Here is a 20,816-nt window from a genome sequence, read left to right as displayed (position 1 = left end):
AGCCTAACCCTAACCCCAACCCCAAACTTAACCCTAGCCCAACCCTAACCCTAGCCCAACCCTAACTCTAACCCTAGCCCAACCCCAACCCTAACACTAGCCTAACCCTAACTCCAACCCTAATCCTAGCACAACCTTAAACCTAACCTAACCCGAGAGTTTATATTTTACGCAGTCCCTCGTGTGGTGTAAGTGATTAGACGACTTTATTCTTCGGGTCGGTGCGATTACAGAGATACCAGAATCATATTAGGTTTTTATGATTGACAGCTGTCACACACTAAAAGACGCATTTTTTTTGTAAAATTTAGTTTTTGCATCGCCATATTTTGAGAGCTATAATTTTTCCATATTTTGGCCGACAGTCACGTGACGGCTTGTTTTTTAGCGGGATAAGTTGACGTTTTAATTGGTGCCATTTTCAGGCACGTGACATTTTTGATCGCTTTCTATTCCGATTTTTGGGAGTCAGAATAAACAAAAAACAACAATTCGGGAATTGCTTTTTTTTAAATTTTTTTATGCTGTTCCGCGTGTGGTAAAATTTATAAGGTAGCTTTATTCTTCGGGTCAGTACATTTACAGCGATACCACATTTTTATAGTTTTTCTATGTTTTGGCGCTTTTACACAATAAAAGCTATTTTATAGAAAAAATAATTTTTTGCATTGCTTTATTCTGAGAGTTATAACTTTTTTATTTTTCACCTGATGGAGCTGTATGGCGGCTTGTTTTTTGCGGGACAAGATAACGTTTTCAGCGGTACCATTTTTATTTACATTCGTCTTTTTGATCACGTGTTATTCCATTTTTTGTTTGGCAGTATGGTTTTTTATTTATTTTTTTTACTGTTTTCACTAAAGGGGACAGTTTTATAGGTCAGGTCGTTTCGGACGCGGCGATACCAAATATGTGTACTTTTATTGTTTTTTTTTTCATAATAATATTTATATTTTTGGTGGATTATTTTTTTTATTTTTTTTTATATTTGTTCAATTTTTTTTTTTCACTTTCTGACACTTTTTTTATTTTTATAGTTAGGGGCATTGCAAGTATCTCCGTCCTAATTTTTGGCAGCTTTTGCTTGGAAGGCATAAGCAAAGACTTTGGGAGACACACTCCCCAATAATGGGAATAATGTTTGTAATATGCTGTACTGCATGGCTCTTGTACGGGGCATTGCAAGTTCCTCCGTCCTAATTTTTGGCAGCTTTTGCTTGGAATGCATAAGCAAATACTATGGGAGACCCACTCCCCAATAATGGGAATAACGTTTGTAATATGCTGTACTGCATGGCTCTTGTAAGGGACATTGCAAGTTCCTCCGTCCTAATTTTTGGCAGCTTTTGCTTGGAAGGCATAAGCAAAGACTTTGGGAGACACACTCTCCAATAATGGGAATAATGTTTGTAATATGCTGTACTGCATGGCTCTTGTAAGGGGCATTGCAAGTTCCTCCGTCCTAATTTTTGGCAGCTTTTGCTTGGAAGGCATAAGCAAAGACTATGGGAGACACACTTCCCATTAATGGGAATAATGTTTTTAAGATGCTGTACGGTATGGCTCTTGTAAGGGGCATTAAAACCGTCTTTTTAAGCTACTGCGACCTCCACCACTTTTCCGAGCGGCATTAAAACCGTCTTGTTAAGCTACTGTGAACTCCACCACTTTTTCGAGGGGCATTAAAAGCGTCTTCTTAAGCTACTGGGACCTCCACCACATTTCCGAGGGGCATTAACACCGTCTTGTTAAGCTACTGGGACCTCCAAGTCTCTTCTGAGGGGCAATAAAAGCGTCTTGTTAAGCTACTGTGACCTCCACCACTTTTCAGAGGGGCACTAAAAGCGTCTTGTTAAGCTACTGGGACCTCCACCACTTTTCCGAGGGGCATTAAAACCGTCTTGTTAAGCTACTGCGACCTCCACGTCTCTTCTGAGGGGCATTAAAAGCATCTTGTTAAACCACTCTGAACTCCACAGCTCTTCCAAGGGGCATTGAAGTGTTGTTTTTAATTAACTCTAACCTCCACGACTCTTCGAACGGGCATTGCATTTCCTCCTAATTTTTGGCAGCTTTTGCTTGGAAGTCATAAGCAAATACAATGGGAGACCCACTCCCCAATAATGGGAATAATGTTTTTAAGATGCTGTACTGCATGGCTCTTGTAAGGGGCATTGCAAGTTCCTCCGTCCTAATTTTTGGCAGCTTTTGCTTGGAAGGCATAAGCAAAGACTATGGGAGACACACTCCCCAATAATGGGAATAATGTTTTTAAGATGCTGTACTGTATGGCTCTTGTAAGGGGCATTAAAACCGTCTTGTTAAGCTACTGCGACCTCCACCATTTTTCCGAGGGCCATTAAAAATGTCTTGTTAAGCTACTGTGACCTCCACATCTCTTCAAAGGGGCATTAAAAGTGTCTTCTTAAGCCACTCTGAACTCCACAGCTCTTCCAAGGGGCATTGAAATGTTGTTTTAATTATCACTAACCTCCACGACTCTTCCAACGGGCATTGCATTTCCTCCTAATTTTAGTCAGCTTTTGCTTTTCAATGCAAAGGCGAAAACTAAGGGAGACCCACTCCCCAATAATGGGTAGAAGGTTTTTAGTACGCTGTAATCCACGTCTGTTTCAAGGGGCATTGCAGTTCCTCATAATTTTTGGAAAGCCTTCCATTCACAGCTTAGGCCAACAGTGTACAGGAGACCCAGTTGCTATAAATGGAAAAAACGGTTTAGTTAAGGCCCTCTGACCTCCAAGTCATTTCCAAGGGGCATTGGAGTGCCTCAAAATTTTTGGTAGGCATTGCACTCACTGTATGCCCTATAACTGTGTAGCCGAACCGCTCCTTTAGTTACAGAAACATATTTTACAAGACATATGTGGTTGACTGGCCTGATATTGATGAGAATGGTCCCTGTTCCTCCTGCTATTTCTCCTTTGCCACTACCTCATCCATCATTTATCACCTGAAGCTTTGTTTTAACGGGAGTCATAGAACTGGGATAGTAGCAGGAAAACATCCAGCAATCCTCGGAGGAGGTAGGATATGCACCAAAACGCTGACCACCTCAGGCCTAGCTGCTACTACATACATGCGCTTGCATTCTAAGAAAACAAAGCAGATGCTAACTTCTATCATCATCATCATGCTCCTCACCTTGGCACTCTCAACTCCCCTGATGGAGAAGCCAGGGCCCACGGGAGGAGACTGGTTCTCTGGTGGGCTCGTCCAATGCTGCCCTAAAGCAGGCCGGGCTAAGAAAAGTGTGTGGGGGGAAGTTGACAGGAGAAATCGGGGCGGCTGGGGACCGTTTATGGACACCCGGCCGCCGGGTGGCTGGGGACTGAGTATGGATACCAGGCCGCCAACGCAGCCATTACGTGGTGGCCAGATTCCGCCTCCACATGCCTTAAAGGCCCAATTTCAAGTGCAAGCAAGCAAGCAGTATGGTATTGCAGCCTGGGGGTGGGTGGGTGGGTGGCAGGCTGCATACTTGCACTTGCATTGCAAGGAATGAGAGAGGTACAATTGAACACTGCCCTGGGACAAGGACTTGAGCGGGGATAGTTGCAAGTCTGCAACGACAGGTGCAGGGTGGCAGGCATCTTCGCATGTACCATAAACAGGGGTTTGGCATGCACACACTACAGCGGAATAGGCTGTCCTTCCCACTAAATGCACTGGGGAGGGCACAGGTAATGTTTTGGTACGCGCGCTTAATCTTATGTATATGCGACACCGGGACAAATAGAGGCGGCTGGGGACTGAGTATGGATACCTCGCTGCCGAAGCAGCCATGAGGTAGTGGCCAGCTTCGGCCTCCTCCAAACAAAAAGGCCCCATTTGCAGTGCCAGCTAGAAGTATGGCATTGCAGCCTGGGGGTGGGTGGGTGGCAGGCTGCACACTTACGCTTGCATTAAAAGAAAACAAAGCAGATGCTAACTTCTATCATCATCATCATGCTCCTCACCTTGGCACTCTCAACTCCCCTGATGGAGAAGCCAGGGCCCACCGGAGGAGTCTGGTTCTCTGGTGGGCTCGTCGAATGCTGCCCTAAAGCAGGCCGGGCTAAGAAAAGTGTGTGGGGGGGAAGTTGACAGGAGAAATTGGGGCGGCTGGGGACCGTTTATGGACACCCAGCTGCCCCCAGGCGGCTGGGGACCATGTGTGGACACCTGGCCACGGGGCGGCTGGGGACCGAGTATGGACACCCGGCCGCCCCCTGACGGCTGGAGACCGAGTGTGGACAGCCGGCCACCGGGCGGCTGGGGACTGAGTATGGATACCAGGCCGCCAACGCAGCCATGACGTGGTGGCCAGATTCCGCCTCCACATGCCTAAAAGGCCCAATTTCAAGTGCAAGCAAGCAGTATGGTATTGCAGCCTGGGGGTGGGTGGGTGGTTGGCTGCATATTTGCACTTGCATTGCAAGGAACGGGGGAGGTACAATTGAACAGTGCCCTGGGACAAGAAATTGCACGGGGATAGTTGCAAGTCTGCATCTTCTGATGCGGCAAGGATGACTTCTGAAGGACACACTTTTAGGCAGTGACCTGGGTGTCAGAGATGTTTCCAGGGGTCTTCCCCATGCTGTTCTCATGTCTTTTCAGCACTGTATGCATGTGTCACACAGCACATGGCCAGATAAGGTTGCAAAATGTTAAAATGACATTTCCCGGTGAATGCATTTGTCACGGTTGAAAGCAATGCAAAAGTGCAAAAATGCATAAAAAATGCTACTTGTGAACATAGCCCAAGGTGTGGAGGAGTATTTTTGTTTTTGGTTATTTATTTTACCTTATACACAAGTCTTTACCCTGGAAAGGAATTTCCTTAACATATTTCACAGGAAAGCAGTTTCAGTTTCGTTTTTGAACGTTTCATTGTGAGTCCTTAAAAGTGGCTTAATACCTCTGACCACATTGTTGACAGCAGTGACCTGGGGGTCAGAAATGCTTCCTGGGGCGATCCCCATGCTGTCACCATGCCATTTGAGCACTGTCACTATCGTTTTGGGCACTTGTTAGGCTTTTAAAAGACTGCCGGGGGTGCCGCCGCAAAAATGCTCGGGTCTCCCATAGACTAACATTGGGCTCGTTGCTCAGGTCGAGCACCCGAGTATCACGGCGAGCTCAGCCCGAGCTTCGAGCACCCGAGCATTTTAGTGCTCGCTCAACACTAGACACCACCAATCACAAACCATTAATCCGGGACATATAAAGGCAGAAAACCAAAAGATTTGAAAAACAAAAAAATGAAAAAAACCAAAACACATAAATAAATAAAAATGTTACATAATAACCAAGTATAAAAATAATTGTCTACATTTTAAAGCAATTATTATATTGTAATTACGCCAATATTATTCATTTCAATCCTACAAATAATCTCATTTTAGCAAATTTAAAGGACATAATAACAACATATTGTACAGTAACGGAAAAGTAAAAACAGCTATTAAATTACAACAAAAGTTGAAGCCATAAGCATGAGTCACAGGTTAGAGGAGTGAAATGAGAGCTGAGAAGCCTGTAATAAGCTGTCACAGTATGTGGGGAAAGTCTTGGCACACGTATTGATTAAGCTAGCTTCCTCCTAAATGTCGGCTAGGTTGCAGGACAGAGATTACTGTGCCATCCTTCCTCTAATGAGCGTCAATAAAGATTCATTTTTGCAGGATCATTTTTGTTCACTTTCACAAATCATTCTGGAGTAAAAACTAACATCATTATTCTTCATACGTAAAGGCGGCATATTCTACGATTGTAATTGTCTACAAGGAGAAGGCAATGGCAACCAAAGAGCTTCTGCTGTACATAATGAGGGAAACTAACCAGGCACAATGGAAATCCTAAATGCGCATGCTAATCTGTACTCCCAAAAATTCATACTACATATTGTTTATAATATCCTTTGACTTGTTGATATTGCAGGAACAAGATGATCTCGGTACATACAGATGTAACAGTGCTCGTTTTTATTATGCTTTGTTTAAATAGTGCCATTATATTCCACAGCGCTTTCTAGATGTCATAACTGTCCCCATTGGGACTCACAATCTACACAATCTACATTCCCTCAGTATGTCTTTGGAGTGTGGGAGGAAACCGGAGAACCAGGAGGAAACCCATGCAAACATGGGGAGAACATACAAACTCATCCCACCAAGGACAACATCTGCAAGGAGTTTGTATGTTCTCCCCATGTTTGCGTGGGTTTCCTCCGGGTTCTCCAGTTTCCTCCCACACTCCAAAGTCATACTGATACTGAATGTAGATTGTGAGCCCCAATGGGGACAGGAGTCTGTAAAGCGCTGTGGAATTAATGTCTCAATAAAAGTGAGTAAAATTAATTTAAAAAACCCTCCCCTTTCTACTTGTTATTTATTCCCCCAAACCTGTCGTCTGTCAAACAGCTATGTTAAAGAAGGAATACAGATACGTAGTGTTCAGCTCTACTGCTACGGGAATACCGTATTGGACAACAAAGTATGTTCTTCATATGCTCACCATGCGATAATATCACCAATGGGCAGAGGAGTCCTGGAAGCCTCAGAAGTTTGTGTGGTGAAGGACACCTTCAGGTGTCACTGGGAAAGCACCAACACTGCACATAATGTATTACACTGCATGTTAGGCCACCTTCACATGTTAGTGTTTCCAGTACACGTGCTATTAGTGTTTTGCACAGGTACCACATGTACTCATTATAACCTATGCTGCTGTGCACATGTCCATGTTATTACACACACTGTGTGTCCATGCAAACCACATGGAGACATGTCTGTTTTTTCCAGCAGAACGGATGACAAAGGCCAATACAAGTCTATGGGTCTACGAAAAAAACGTACAACATGGATGGCATTAGTGTACCATCCACGTGCTGTCCATTTTACCATTGCAAAGTACAGGAGAAGCTTTGTTATTTATTTCTATCTTCTCCATACCCAAAAAATTCTGATGACACCATGATGACACACTGATGGAAAACACTGATGACACCAGTGATGGTTTTTCACTCACATGTTTTATACGAACGTGTGAAGGCGGCCTTAAGAAGTGTGGCCTTATGAAGCACATTCTTACTTTTTTTTCATATATACAGTGGAGGAATAAGTATTTGATCCCTTGCCTAATTTTGTAAGTTTGACCTACTGACAAAGACTTGAACAGTCTATAATTTTAAGGGTAGGTTAATTTTAACTTTGAAAGATAGAATATCCAAAATAAAAAAAATCAAGAAAGTCACATTGTATAAATTAGATAATTTTTTTTGCATTTTGCAGTGAGAAATAAGTATTTGATCCCTCTGGCAAACAACACTTAATACTTGGTGGCAAAACCCTTGTAGGCAAGCACAGCAGTCAGATGTTTTTGTAGTTGATGATGAGGTTTGCGCACATGTCAGGAGGAATTTTGGTCCACTCCTCTCTGCAGATCATCTCTAAATCATTAAGATTTTGAGGCTGTCGCTTGGCAACTCGGAGCTTCAACTCCCTTCATAAGTTTTATATGGGATTAAGGTCTGGAGACTGGCTAGGCCACTCCATGACCTTACTGTGCTTCTTTTTGAGCCACTCCTTTGCTGCCTTGGCTGTATGTTTTGGGTCATTGTCTAGCTGGGAGACCCAGCCACGATCCATCTTCAATGCTCTTACTGAGGGAAGGAGGTTGGTGGCCAAAATCTCACGATACATGACCCCATCCATCTTCCCTTAAGTACGGAGCAGTCGTCATGTCCCCTTTGCAGAAAAGCACCCCCAATGTATAATGTTTCCCCCACCATGCTTCACGGTTAGGACAATGTTATTAGGGTTGTACTCATCTTTCTTCTTCCTCCAAACATGGTGAGTTGAGTTAATGCCAAAGAGCTAAATTTTTGTCTCATCTGACCACAGCACCTTCTCCCAATAACTCACAGAATCATCCGGGTGTTCACTGGCAAACTTCAGACGGGCCAGCACATGTGCCTTCTTGAGCAGGGGGACCTTGCGGGCATTGCAGGATTTTAAACCTTTAAGGCTTAATGTGTTACCAATGGTTTTCTTGGTGACTGTGGTCCCAGCTGCCTGGAGATCATTAACAAGTTCCCCCCATTTAGTTTTAGGTTAATCTCTCACCTTCCTCATGATCAAGGATACCCCACGAGGTGAGATTTTGCATGGTGCACCAGAATGATGTCGATTGACAGTCATTTTGTATTTCTTCCATTTTCTTACTATTGCACCAACAGTTGTCTCCTTCTCACCCAGCGTCTTACTTATGGTTTTGTAGCCCATTCCAGTTTTGTGCAGGTCTATGATCTTGTCCTTGACATTCTTGGAAAGTTCTTTGGTCTTGCCCATGTTGTAGAGGTTAGAGTCTGACTGATTAATTGAGTCTGTGGACAGGAGTCTTTTATACAGGTGACTATGTAAGACAGCTGTCTTTAATGCAGGTAACAAGTTGATTAGGAGCATCTAACTGGTCTGTAGGAGCCAGAACTCATAATGGTTTGTAGTGGATCAAATACTTATTTCTCACTGCAAAATGCAAAAAAATGTATCTAATTTATACAATGTGATTTTCTTGATTTTTTTTGGATATTCTATCTCTCAATGTTAAAATGAACCTACCCTTAAAATTATAGACTCTTCATGTCTTTGTCAGTGGGCAAACTTACAAAAACAGCAAGAGATCAAATACTTATTTCCCCCCACTGTATCTATTCCATAATGGAGCACCCGGTAATCTGCACCGCTAGTGTATATCAGAAACCTTTGAATCTGAATTTTTTTTTAGACAAATCACAACCATAGATGAAAGGTTACAAGTCTTGGTTTTCTGACAGTGTTTTGTATGGACCCTCCTCATTGCAGTAATAACTTTCATTCGGGTGATTCTCCCGATGTTTGATATTATAGTAGAAATGTTGGTTGCTTCTCTGTATTTCTTCAGCTTACATTATAAGACGGTATTTTTGGTGCTGCACCTATCGCTATCTTGATTTCATCAGTTTACAATAAAAGTTATTTTTGTTGTTTTTTTGTAGTCATTGTTTTGATTTTGATTGATTGGATGTTTTTCTTATGTAGACTATTGGGGTTCAGACCAGGGGAGGACATATCATTGGTGCAACCTGGGGCTCAAGAGGTAAGGGGGCCCATTTCTACCTATAAAACAGGTGCAACTTTGCATTTTTCAGAGCTCTTGCTCTGCAAAGGGCCCATATATTGTTCTTGCACAAGGGCCCTTTTCTGTCTGTGTCCACCAGTGCTTCTGACTTCTATAAGATATGCTAATGTTAAAGAAGAGGAAATGTGTGCCTGCACCTTTTATAAAATGCCGCACATGTGCCACAGCTCAGAGCGGTTATCCATGAGCTTCATCCAGCTCGCTGTGCAGCGATGGATTATCACAGCTGCCTCACAGCGGGCATCAATTTATATAAACTAGAAGCTGCTTACCAATCAATCGCCATTTGCTGGGCTGTCATTCATGATATATTGTTATGTATCCCCTATACCTCACAGTGATAGATCTTAATGTTAGTAGGTCAGTGGCCGGTATGGATTGAATTTTTGAAAGTGTTTAATAAATGCCTACAGTTAATGGAGGTAAGAAATCACCATGTTAATTCATACTTACAGAAGACGTATACATCATAATATAGCGGCTGCAAATGAGTCTCCAATTTAAAGCATGGGTTTTTTTTCTTACAGTGAGGGCTCGTGCAGATGACCGTAGATTCGGTCCGAGTGCGATCTGTCAAAACATTGGATCGCATTCGGACCAATGTTATTCAATGAGGCTGTGCACATGTCCGAGGAAAAAAATCGCAGAAGGCATGATTTGCCTCCAATAATTGGATCGCACTCAGCCATTTAAGTCGATGGTTCCATCAAAAAAATCAGACCGCACTCAGATAACATCTGAGTGAAGTACGATTTTCATGGCCTGACAGAATGAAGAAGATGGAGAAACTTTTTTTTGGTTTTTTTCTCTACATCCGAGAAAAACGGATTACACTGTGATCAAACTCTGATCAGAGTCTTGTTAGCAAAATTGAACAATTTTTCTCAGATGCCAAGCATACATGGTTGTGTGATCCTAGCCAGGTTGCAACGTGCCCCATCACAAACTGTCTTATAAAGGTATTCGCTTCTAGAAACCGTAAGATGGCCGCCGGACAGGTTCTTGAGGGGAGATATGTATCATCGAGGTTGGTAGCTTCGAGATGTAATCCCAGGAAAGCATGCTCCAGTATGTATAGTGCTGAGAGGGTTAATAGGGCATACCAGGGCCGGGTTTTACGAGCGGTTATAAGAGACGGGAGGGAATGGCTGCTCACATGTACCCACCAAGTGTCTCATTCACTGTCTGTGGCTGGAGGTGTGGAAACCTCCAGGGTGTTTTTGCTGAAGTACACTGACCGTGAGCGGCCAAGTCCGCACTACTGAATGGAGTGTTAATTTTCTTTTGTGTCAGTCTATGCTGGAAAAGGCTGTCTTTTTGTTTATTTGTAAAGTGCGGTTTATGCAGTTTTAATAAACCTGCCTTGGACATTTTAAAGAAACTGGATTTTCTGTGCCCACCGCAAATGCAGCTGTGTGAGTAAACCCTACAATTGGTGCTAGAAGCACGGGCATGAATCCCGAGGAGCAGTATGACAGCCGCAGAGTATTTCATGTTCTGGGTGAAGGCCGCTAGTCAGCAAGGGACATCCGGCAGCATAGAGGAGCTGATAAAGCAACTGGTGCAGGCTAATCTCCAGCAACATCAACATCAACAGCAACAATGGCAACAGCAGCAGCAGATGCAGCAGCATCAACAGCAGCAGCAGTGGCGACAGAAACAGATGCAGCAGCACAAGCAGCAGATGGAACTCCTAGCCAACATGATCCATGGCAGGGCAACTGCCCCACCCCCAAGTACAGGTGATGACTCACACGTGAGGAAGATGGTAAGAAGAGCCTTATAAAAGATGACCCCGGGTGATGACGTCGAGGCGTTCCTGATGTTTTTTGAGAGGGTGGTGAATCAGGAGATTCTGGCATCATATCTAATGGGGGAACTGCAGAAAGCCTATTATGACCTGGCCTTGCAGGACACAAAAGAGTACGCCAAATTGAAAATGGAGATCTTGGCAAGCTTGGGAGTGACTCTGACTGTCAGGGCACAACGGGTGCACCACTGGGCCTATTGCAGTGACAAATCTCCCCGGTCCCAAATGTTCGACCTCCTACACCTGGTCCAAAAGTGGTTGCAACATGAAACTTCCTCCCCAGCACAGATTGTGGGGAAAGTTGTCATGGACAAGTTAATACACTCCCTTCATCAGAGGGGGGGATATGTAAGATGGCCGCCGGACAGGTCCTTGAGGGGAGATATGTATTACCAAGGTTGGTAGCTTCGGTGATGTTAACCTGGGAAAGCATGCTACAGCATGTATAGGGTGTACCAGGGCCGGGTTTTATGAGCAGTCATAAGAGATGGGAGGGAATGGCTGCTCACATATCCCCACCCCGGGGGCGTGGTTTTGTAAATAAAGTTGAGACCAAGTGTCTCATTCAGGTGTGGAGACCTTCAGGGTGTTTTGGCTCAAGGACACAGACCATGAGCGGGCAAATCTGCACTACTGAATGGAGTGTTTATTTTCTGTTTTGTCAGTGTGTGACGGAAAAGGCTGTCTTTTTGTTTACTTCTATAGTGAGGTTTATGCAGTTTTAATAAACCTGCCTTGGACATTTTAAAGAAACTCGGTTTTCTGTGCCTACCTCAAATGCAGCTGAGTGAGTAAATCCTACAAAACATTTAGGGAAAGACTGCCATTTCATACGTAAGCTTGAATTAAAAGCCTATTGGACTATAGTGGGCCAAATATCTTAAGACTGGGCTATTCTCGCATTAAAATAAATATATGAGTTAGGGTAGAATTCAGCTACAGTTCATGACAGTTTTTTAGTATACATTTTGGATAAATGTGTTGCACATTGGTTTACTTTGTCTCTAAGGCCAAATTCCAGCCAATGCTAAGAAAAATGTCAAAAAGTTGCAGAATTTTTTTTTTTTGCACAAGCTCCTTGCACAAATTTTGTGACTGTCAAACCAGAAAACTGGTGTAGAGGGAATGATAATTTCCCCACATTGCCTCTAAGATAGAGTAAACCACTCTGCATGGTAATAGCTAACTATGGAGAGTGAGGCAGCACTTCCAGTGAAAATTACCTTTTATTAACCAATACATTTTAGTTTCAGTGAGCTTTTCTCGAGCTTTTCTTTTGCATGGCAATAGTTTAGTGATTGCAGTTACCATATGGCATTATACAAATAGTTTACTGGGATTATCCAGGATCTTAACAAAAATTCTATCAGCAGTTGAATGCTATAAAAAACTGTTTTAACCCACTAAATATCCACCTGCTCTTGAGCCAATGGTCTTATTTACATTGCTGCAGTCATCATGTACCATATAACCACTTGACCACTGCAGCCAATCACTGGCCTTAAATACACATACAGGTGCATCTCACTAAATTAGAATATCATCAAAAAGTTAATTTATTTCAGTTCTTCAATACATAAAGTGAAACTCATATATTATATAGAGTCATTACAAACAGAGTGATCTATTTCAAGTGTTTATTTCTGTTAATGTTGATGATTATGGCTTACAGCCAATGAAGACACAAAAGTCATTATCTCAGTAAATTAGAATATTTTATAACAACAGCTTGAAAAATGTTTTTAAAATCTGAAATGTTGGCCTACTGAAATGTATGTTCAGTAAATGCCCTCAATAGTTGGTCGGGGCTCCTTTCGCATCAATTACTGCATCAATGTGGTGTGGCATGGAGGCGATTAGCTTGTAGCACTGCTGAGGTGTTATGGAAGCCCAGGTTGCTTTGATAGCAGCCTTCAGCTCGTCTGCATTGTTGGGTCTGGTGTCTCTCATCTTCCTCCTGACAATACCCCATAGATTCTCTATGGGGTTAAGGTCAGTTGAGTTTGCTGCCAATCAAGCACAGTGATACTGTTGTTTTAAACCAGGTATTGGTACTTTTGGCAGTGTGGACAGGTGCCAAGTCCTGCTGGAGAATGAAATTTCCATCTCCAAAAATATTGTCGTCAGAGGGAAGCATGAAGCGCTCTAAAATTTCCTGGTAGACGGCTGCGCTGACTTTGGTCTTGATAAAACACAGTGGACCTACACCAGCAGATGACATGGCTCCCCAAACCATCACTGATTGTGGAAACTTCACACTAGACCTCAAGCAGCTTGGATTGTGTGCCTCTCCATGCTTCTTCCAGACTCTGGAACCTTGATTTCCAAATGAAAATTGGAACTCTGGGACCTTGTGGAGTGTGTCAATGACTGCCTTCTGGACATCTGTCAAGTCAGCAGTCTTCCCCATGATTGTGGAGCCTACTGAAACAGACTAAGGTACCTTTTTAAACTCTTAGTAAGCCTTTGCAGGTGTTTTTCGTTAATTATTTTAATTTACTGAGATAATGCCTTTTGTGTTTTCATTGGCTGTAAGCCATAATCATCAACATTAACAGAAATAAACACTTGAAATAGATCACTCTGTTTGTAATGACTCTATATAATATGAGTTTCACTTTTTGTATTGAAAAATTGAAATAAATTAACTTTTTGATGATATTCTAATTTAGTGAGATACACCTGTATCATCACTGAGGCTAGTAATTGGCTGCAATGGTCACATGTATCTATGGCACATGATCACTGCAGCAAAGTAAACAAAGATCGGAATGGTAAAGTTGAAGTAGTGTGGATTTTTCAGTTAAGTATTGTTTGTTTGTTTGCTTTTTGTCTTATTCCCAGCTATTTTTTTTTTCAATCATAAACTCCTGTAAGATGCCCAGCTTTTGACACTATTGCTCTGGTAGTGCCAAGAAAATCTCACATTTATTAACATATAGTACATTCAGACCAATATACCAATATGCATTTATTATATAAAACTTTAAATTAGCTCAAATGTATTAATCTCACTAAAATGTACTTACTGAAGGGTACAAATATCCATCACTGTTCATGGCTAGGTATAGCTTCGTTTGAACACCTTGAATAGCCACCACTCGTAAGCCAACTGGTATGAGGTTAAACATAGCTGAAATAGAGGCAAATAATCAAAATCAAAAAATACAGTATTATACATAAAGTAATCAAGTATCAGTTATTTGCATTAAATTAAGACTCTTCATGGAGCCTGTCAAAAACATCAAGAAAGTATGGGTGGATCAGCAGTGATGTTGTGTATATTGTCAGTTCTGAAGGCAAGGCAAGAATTTTGCGCCCCCTATCCTGTGGAACGTTAGCTCTCCATGAATCCCTTCCACTGGAGATAAGCAGATCAATCCATGCAGGATCGATTTCGAATTGACAATCCTGAAATTCCAAGGTACCAGTGAATTTAAATACACTGCGATTTCAATCGGCAAAAAAAAATGCTGAAGACTCGTTAAGTAGTCTAATGACATCAGGCATGGTGGCACGGAGTTCCCCATTATGCCCTGCAGCTATCACATCACATAGTCTAACCCAGCCAATCAGCATGGACTATTATAGCCATTTTAAAAAATGGGACCTTCCAAGCAGCGCCATTTTAGGCTTTTCCAGCATAAGGATAGGCAGTAAACACACACAGCTTATTCCATTTAGGGAAACAAAATGGAACAATTGTATTGTTTTGTACTACTTCAGTGCTGAATTGTACTGAAAATGGTAGTGGTAGTCAAATTCTGTGCATAGAAATCCAAACATTCAGGTGCTGTAGTATAGTTAGTGTGATTGTGAATTCATTGATCTATGATATACTACAGTAACAGAACCTGAAAAATAGCCTTTTTTATTTTTCACACACTGCAAACAAGGAGGGCAGTATTAAACCCCTCAGTACTGATTTTGCCAGTGAACCAAAATCCTGAGGCTTGTGTGTCACAGAAAGTGCGATTCCTGTATTGTGAGAAGGGCAAACCTTTATTTATTTATTTTTAAGCCTAAAGAATAATCTACATAACTTAGAACCTCACAAAGTGTATGTGTTGTAAAAAAGTATTTTTTTATACATTTCCTTGTTGTAGTAGTAGTTCAATATTACACCCATACAAGCCACACAAATACAACTGTTGCTTACCACTGGTTATCATTAGTGTTGAGCCACCCCCGTAGTGTTCGAGTTCGGTTCGGTTCGTCGAACACCCGTGTGTTCGCCGAACTGTTCGTCGAACTGTTCGTCGAACACCTTCGAACACCGTTAAAACCAATGGCAGGCAAACAAAAACACATAGAAACACATAGAAAACACCTTCAAAGGTGTCCAAAAGCTGACAAACTGCTCAGAAGACATAACTAACACATGGAAAAGTGACAAGTACATATAGTCATGCGAAAATAAAAGAGGTGGAGGAGTAAAAGGAGGAGGAGACACAGATATAGGCATGTCATGCCCTTCTAAAATCCAAAAAGTGAGAAGCCGACACGGCCAGTCCGCTCCTGTCCGTGCCACCTCCGTGTCGCCGGGTTTGTGCCAGAGCCGCGGTGAACCCTGATGGCCAGCCCCCCTCTCCCAATACTGGTGCCTGTCCGCTGGTGGGTCGAGCGAGCCCCCCTGTGGTGGAGGCAGCTCTAAGCTTTTTAATTTAAATTGTCTCTCTAATTTGAATGAATACACTTTAAATCCATTTACAAGGATCTATTGGAGGGCAAGTCTCATGCCAGCAGCCGCGTAATTCCAGCTCCAGTAGCGTCCACTAAAGCTGCTGCAGTTAAAAAGCTTTTATAAGGATCGAGCTCGGCTGTCCACCGCAAGGCATCCTACTGCCAGTCCCAGCCCCTATGCCTTGGGGTGCCTCCTGATGCTCTTCACTGAGTATCCCATGGTCCCGAAGCATTTCCTTTGAAAAAATTAAGTGTCTAAACTACAGGTGGTGTAGCTTGCTTAACAGCCGGGATAATCCGCTGACTAGCAGACACTGCTACTAGGCACAAAGTATTTCCTGGGCTAGATGCAGTTAAAAATTTGTAATTAGATACTCTCGTTGGATGCTGAGAAAGCATTCCATAGAGTCTCCTGGCACGCCATATATGATTCTCTTAAAAAGCTTGGGGTAGGGGTCTAGGGGACCCTTTTATAGCCAAAATCACGGCCCTGTATAACAATACGTCACTTAGGCTGAAGATAAATGGAACTGTAGCACCCTGAGGGCTCGGTTGCTACAGAGGTATTGCACCTCACCCAGAGGTGTGATATCTCACTCTCAGGTAAGGATGGAGTGTGGATCAGGACCCGACACCTGCATGCATTACACCACATTGCCGTGGGGCAGGGCGACCAATATGCCTCTGAGATGGGCACGACAGTCCCTGTCCCTGGCTGGAGTGGGGGGAGGGAACACTGAGGAAGGGGAACCCTGTAGTGCAGGGAGGAAGCAGGGAGGAAGCAGTTCCTGGGTGCATGGAGAAGGGAGTATAAAAGGTGGGCACCATCTTAGTTCAGTGCAGAGAAGTCTGAGCAGAAGTGGCAGGGAGCAGGGGCTCTGCATGAGCTCTGCTCTGGAGGCGGGCCTAGTAACAGAGGCCCAGGCCTGGAAGAGGGAGAAGGAAGGAAGAGGAGCGGAGAAGGCTCCAGGAACGAGGAATGAAGGGATCCCAGGGGTGCGGACGGGCGAGTCGCCACCGCACGCCCGAATCCACCTGCGTGGAGGGGTCAGGCCAAAGGGGGAGACCGGTCCCCGAAACAAGTGGAGGCAGGAAACGACCCTCAGCTAGAAACCGGAGGCTGTGACATTTTATGTGGTGCAGCCCCTCGCTACACCCGCTAGGAAGGCACCACATAGGGTCAGGGAAACTGGCGCCAAGTTTACCAAGAGGAGGCCCGAGGCAGCCGGACAGAAGAGTTGGCAAGAAAGGCCAGACAAAGGACACACAAAGGGGGTCCTGTGAAGCGCTCCAAAGTTATCTGGGAGTTGTCTGAGCCCCTCACCTGGTGAGCACAGTACGACGTGGGCAGCCGTTACCTGCAGACGTGGTCTGGATAATAAGAACTGTGAGTAAAGGCCCTGGACTGCATCACTGACTCCGTGTCGTTACTGCTGCTGCCCTGCACCATCACCCCCATCCTCCGCATACACTGCCCTGAGGCTATACTCCTCCTGTGGGGAGTTATGCTACGCTCTGCTGCACCCACAACACCAGCCCCAGCGGTCTGCCCTGCAGCGGCGGTTCACTCTGACCGCAATCCACGGGTGGCGTAGTCAGACATTTAAACATCAAAACCACATAAATAGTTCCGCCACTGGTTTGACCACCCTGAGCCACGGAACCGGGTCGCCGCCACGAAGACTACAACCACCAGCATCCACCAAAAAGGGTCCGGCTCCGGGTGTCCCAAGGCCCAGGGGGTGCATCAGAACATTTTCATCACCTTTCACAATCACCAATGGGACAAGGCAGGGATGTCCTCTGTCCCCTCTCTTATACATCCTAGTGACGGAGCACCTGCTCTCATCAATTCGCCATAACCCCAATATTAGGTGGATTGAGGTGGGAGGCACCGAGTACAAGTGCTCTCTATTTGCTGATGATGTCCTAGTATATATCACTCAATCACATATATCCATCCATGCTGTTATGGCTGAAATAGATCACTTTGTTACATGGTCAAATTTTAAAATCAATGCAGCGAAGTCTGAGGCCCTCGATGTCTCCCTCCCCAAATCCATATAGGATTCCATCCAGTCCAACTTTCCCTTTGCCTGGCCCTCACAGGGTATCAAATACTTAGGAATTCCTATTCATAGAGACCTCTCCCATCTATGTTATCTTAATTTTGGGCCCTTTATTGAACAACTCCATACAGACCACGGTTGGCAAGTTAGAACTGTAAGATTCACTACGTGAACCACTGGTGTTTTGTGGAAAAGCACATGTACACTGCGTTCCAAATTATTATGCAAAAAGTGTTTAGGAGTGATAAGGGAAGAATTTGTTTGTTTGTCAGTTAAACTCATTGATGGTGATGTGTGTCAGGGCTCTTTATATCACTGTAAGCAATTGCAGACACCTGTGCTAATTAGTTTGGCAGGTGTGTCCAATGAAAGGCAAGACTACTTAAGAAGGCTGTCTCAAATTATTAAGCAGCCTACATTTTCTGCCAAAATGGGAAAGAAAAAGGATGTGTCGGCTGCTGAGAAGCAACAAATTGTGGAGTGTTTATGTCAAGGCATGACTACAATCAACATTGTGCGATGATCAGGATGAAGTGTCTTGGCAATCAAGAAGTATGTAGCTGATTCACAGTACACACGTGTGCGTGCTGATAAGGGCAAATTGAGGACTCTTTCCTACAGGCAATTACGTCAGGTTGAAAGAGCAGCGGCAAAAAAGCCTTGTCAAAGCAGCAGACAAGTTTTTGAAGCTGCTTGTGCCTCCAACGTCCCCCGAACAACAAGATGCAGGGTCCTTCAGAGGTTTGCAGCTGTGCATACGCCATCCTGTCGACCTCCTCTATCCACTTCACACAAGCAGAAACGGCTCCAGTGGGCCAAACATTACATGAAGACTGATTTCAAAACTGTTTTGTTCACGGATGAGTGCCGTGTAGCGCTCGATGGTCCAGATGGATGGAGTGGAGGATGGCTGGTTGATGGACACCCCACGCAAACACGGCTACAGCGCCAACAAGGAGGAGGTGGAGTAATGTTTTGGGCTGGAATCATGGGGAGAGAGATTGTCGGCCCCTTTAGGATCCCTGAAGGCGCTAAAGATGAACTCCATAATGTATGTGGATTTTCTCAAACAGCACTTCCTGCCATGGTTCAAGAAGAAGAACCGTGTATTTCACAGCAAGATCATTTTTCTGCATGATAATGCACCATCTCATGCTGCACATAAAACATCTGCATCTCTGGCTGATATGGGCATAAAAGTGGACAAACTTATGGTGTGACCCCCATGCTCCCCTGACCTGTACCCCATTCAGAACCTTTGGAGCATCATTAAAAGGAGTGTCTATGATGGCGGGAGGCAGTTCACATCTAAGCAACAGCTCTGGGAGGGTATTCTGTACTCATGCAAAACAATTGAAGCAGAAACCATCCAAAACCTGACAAATTCAATGGACGAGAGAGTTCGGAAGCTCCTTTCGAACAAGGGGTCCTATGTGAAAATGTAACATCACCTAGAATAAAGTTTTGAGTTGAAAACTGTTTGATTTCAGTTTCTAACAACCTGCTAATGCTTATAATTTCAAAAATGACCATTTTTTTGGTCTTTATTAAAATGAAAAGGTTGATCGAAAAGTTTGGGGGATCTAAGAGTGTGGCAACCCAGTAGTCATGATTACTTCGAATTCTGACAATATGAGGGTCATGCTGCAGGTAGTGCAGCAAGAAGGCACTTATGTGTCTTGCGCATCTCGGAGCCCCAAAAATATTTTCCGGGCTAGATGCAGCTAAAAATTATTATTAATTTTAAACCTGGTGAAGCTTTAGTATAGATGGCCTAATAGGATCAGTGCTGCACACTGCTACAAAGCCCAAATTATTTTCCAGTCAACATACAGATAAACATGATTAGTAATTTTAAATCTGGTGGAGCTTATTATAGATGGCCTAATAGAATCAGTGCTGCACACTGCTACAAAGCCCAAATTATTTTCCAGCCAAGATACAGATAAACATGACTAGTAATTTGAAAGCTTAAAACGGTTGGTAGGGTGATTTTAACCAATCATCAAGCTTTTACTCTCCCCAGGATGACACAGGGGTAGAAAAGTCGTTTCGGATCCATGATTTGTTCATCTTTATGAACGTGAGTCTGTCTACATTATCAGTGGAGAGCCGCGTGCGCTTATCTGTCAGCACACCACCAGCAGCGCAGAACACACGTTCAGACAGAACGCTGGCTGCGGGGCATGACAAGATCTCCAAGGCGTAAGTGGCTAGCTCCGGCCATTTATCCAGATTGGAAGCCCAAAAAGAGCAAGGGTCCAGTGACACAGTCGTGGCTTCAATGTTTACTTGGAGATACTCCTGTACCATCGTCTCTAGGCGTTGACTATGTGTCAGACTTCTTGTCTCCTGTGGCCTTGCAAAGGATGGGCTAAAAAAGTGGTGAAATGATTCCGCAAAATTGATGTTACCAGCAGATACTGTGGTTCTGTTACGGTTTGAGTGCTGAACACTTGACGGTCCCATGGTTGGCAAGTTGGAACTGTGAGATTCACTACGTGCACCACTGGTATTTTGTGGAAAAGCACATGTAAGATTCTGCAACAGTCTCTGCTGATACTCCTGCATGCGTGCATCCCTTTCTATGGCAGGAATAATTTCTGCAAATTTACTTTTGTACCGGGGATCTAACAGTGTGGCAACCCAGTAGTCAGGATTATTTCTAATTCTCACAATTCGAGGGTCATGTTGCAGGTAGTGCAGCAAGAAGGCACTCATGTGTTTTGCGCATCCAGGAGCACCAAGTCCCTGTTGTGTTGGTGGCGAGGTAACAATCATGCTTCCTTCCTCTGTCCTCTCCCCCCAACCTCGCACAACAGAAATGTGATCAAGGTCTCCCTCATCTGATGAGTCTTCCATCAGTTCGTCCTCCACTTCTTCCTGGGCTCCTGCACCTTCCTCACTAGTTTGGCTGCTACCATGCGCCCTGGTAAAACCATCTCCCCCACCCTCACATGCCTGCCGCCTTGGTGCTGCTGACCGTCTGGACCTTGCAGATGTTAGCCCTTCCGCATACAACTCCTCCTCCTCTACTTCCTCCACCTCCTCTTGTGCCACCACCTGACTCCGAA

The 20,816-nt window shown here is 44.0% G+C and overlaps 1 protein-coding gene across 7 annotated transcripts in view; it reads right to left on the bottom strand.

The window, feature by feature from the left end:
- Positions 1–20,816, bottom strand: part of FGF13 (fibroblast growth factor 13) — a 541,625-nt gene that overhangs the window by 77,367 nt on the left and 443,442 nt on the right. For all 7 annotated transcript variants that reach the window (XM_073641254.1, XM_073641253.1, XM_073641259.1 and 4 more), the window contains one exon: positions 14,020–14,123. In XM_073641254.1, coding sequence (XP_073497355.1) covers positions 14,020–14,123 — 104 coding nt within the window. The remainder of the gene's footprint in view (positions 1–14,019; positions 14,124–20,816) is intronic.

Source organism: Phyllobates terribilis, unplaced genomic scaffold (assembly GCF_046119375.1).
Source record: "Phyllobates terribilis strain yellow unplaced genomic scaffold, ASM4611937v1 Scaffold_7__3_contigs__length_470593459, whole genome shotgun sequence".
Classification (NCBI taxonomy): Eukaryota; Metazoa; Chordata; class Amphibia; order Anura; family Dendrobatidae; genus Phyllobates; species Phyllobates terribilis.
The sequence above is the reverse complement of the archived record's forward strand: the minus strand, read 5'-3'. Positions and strand labels throughout refer to the sequence as shown.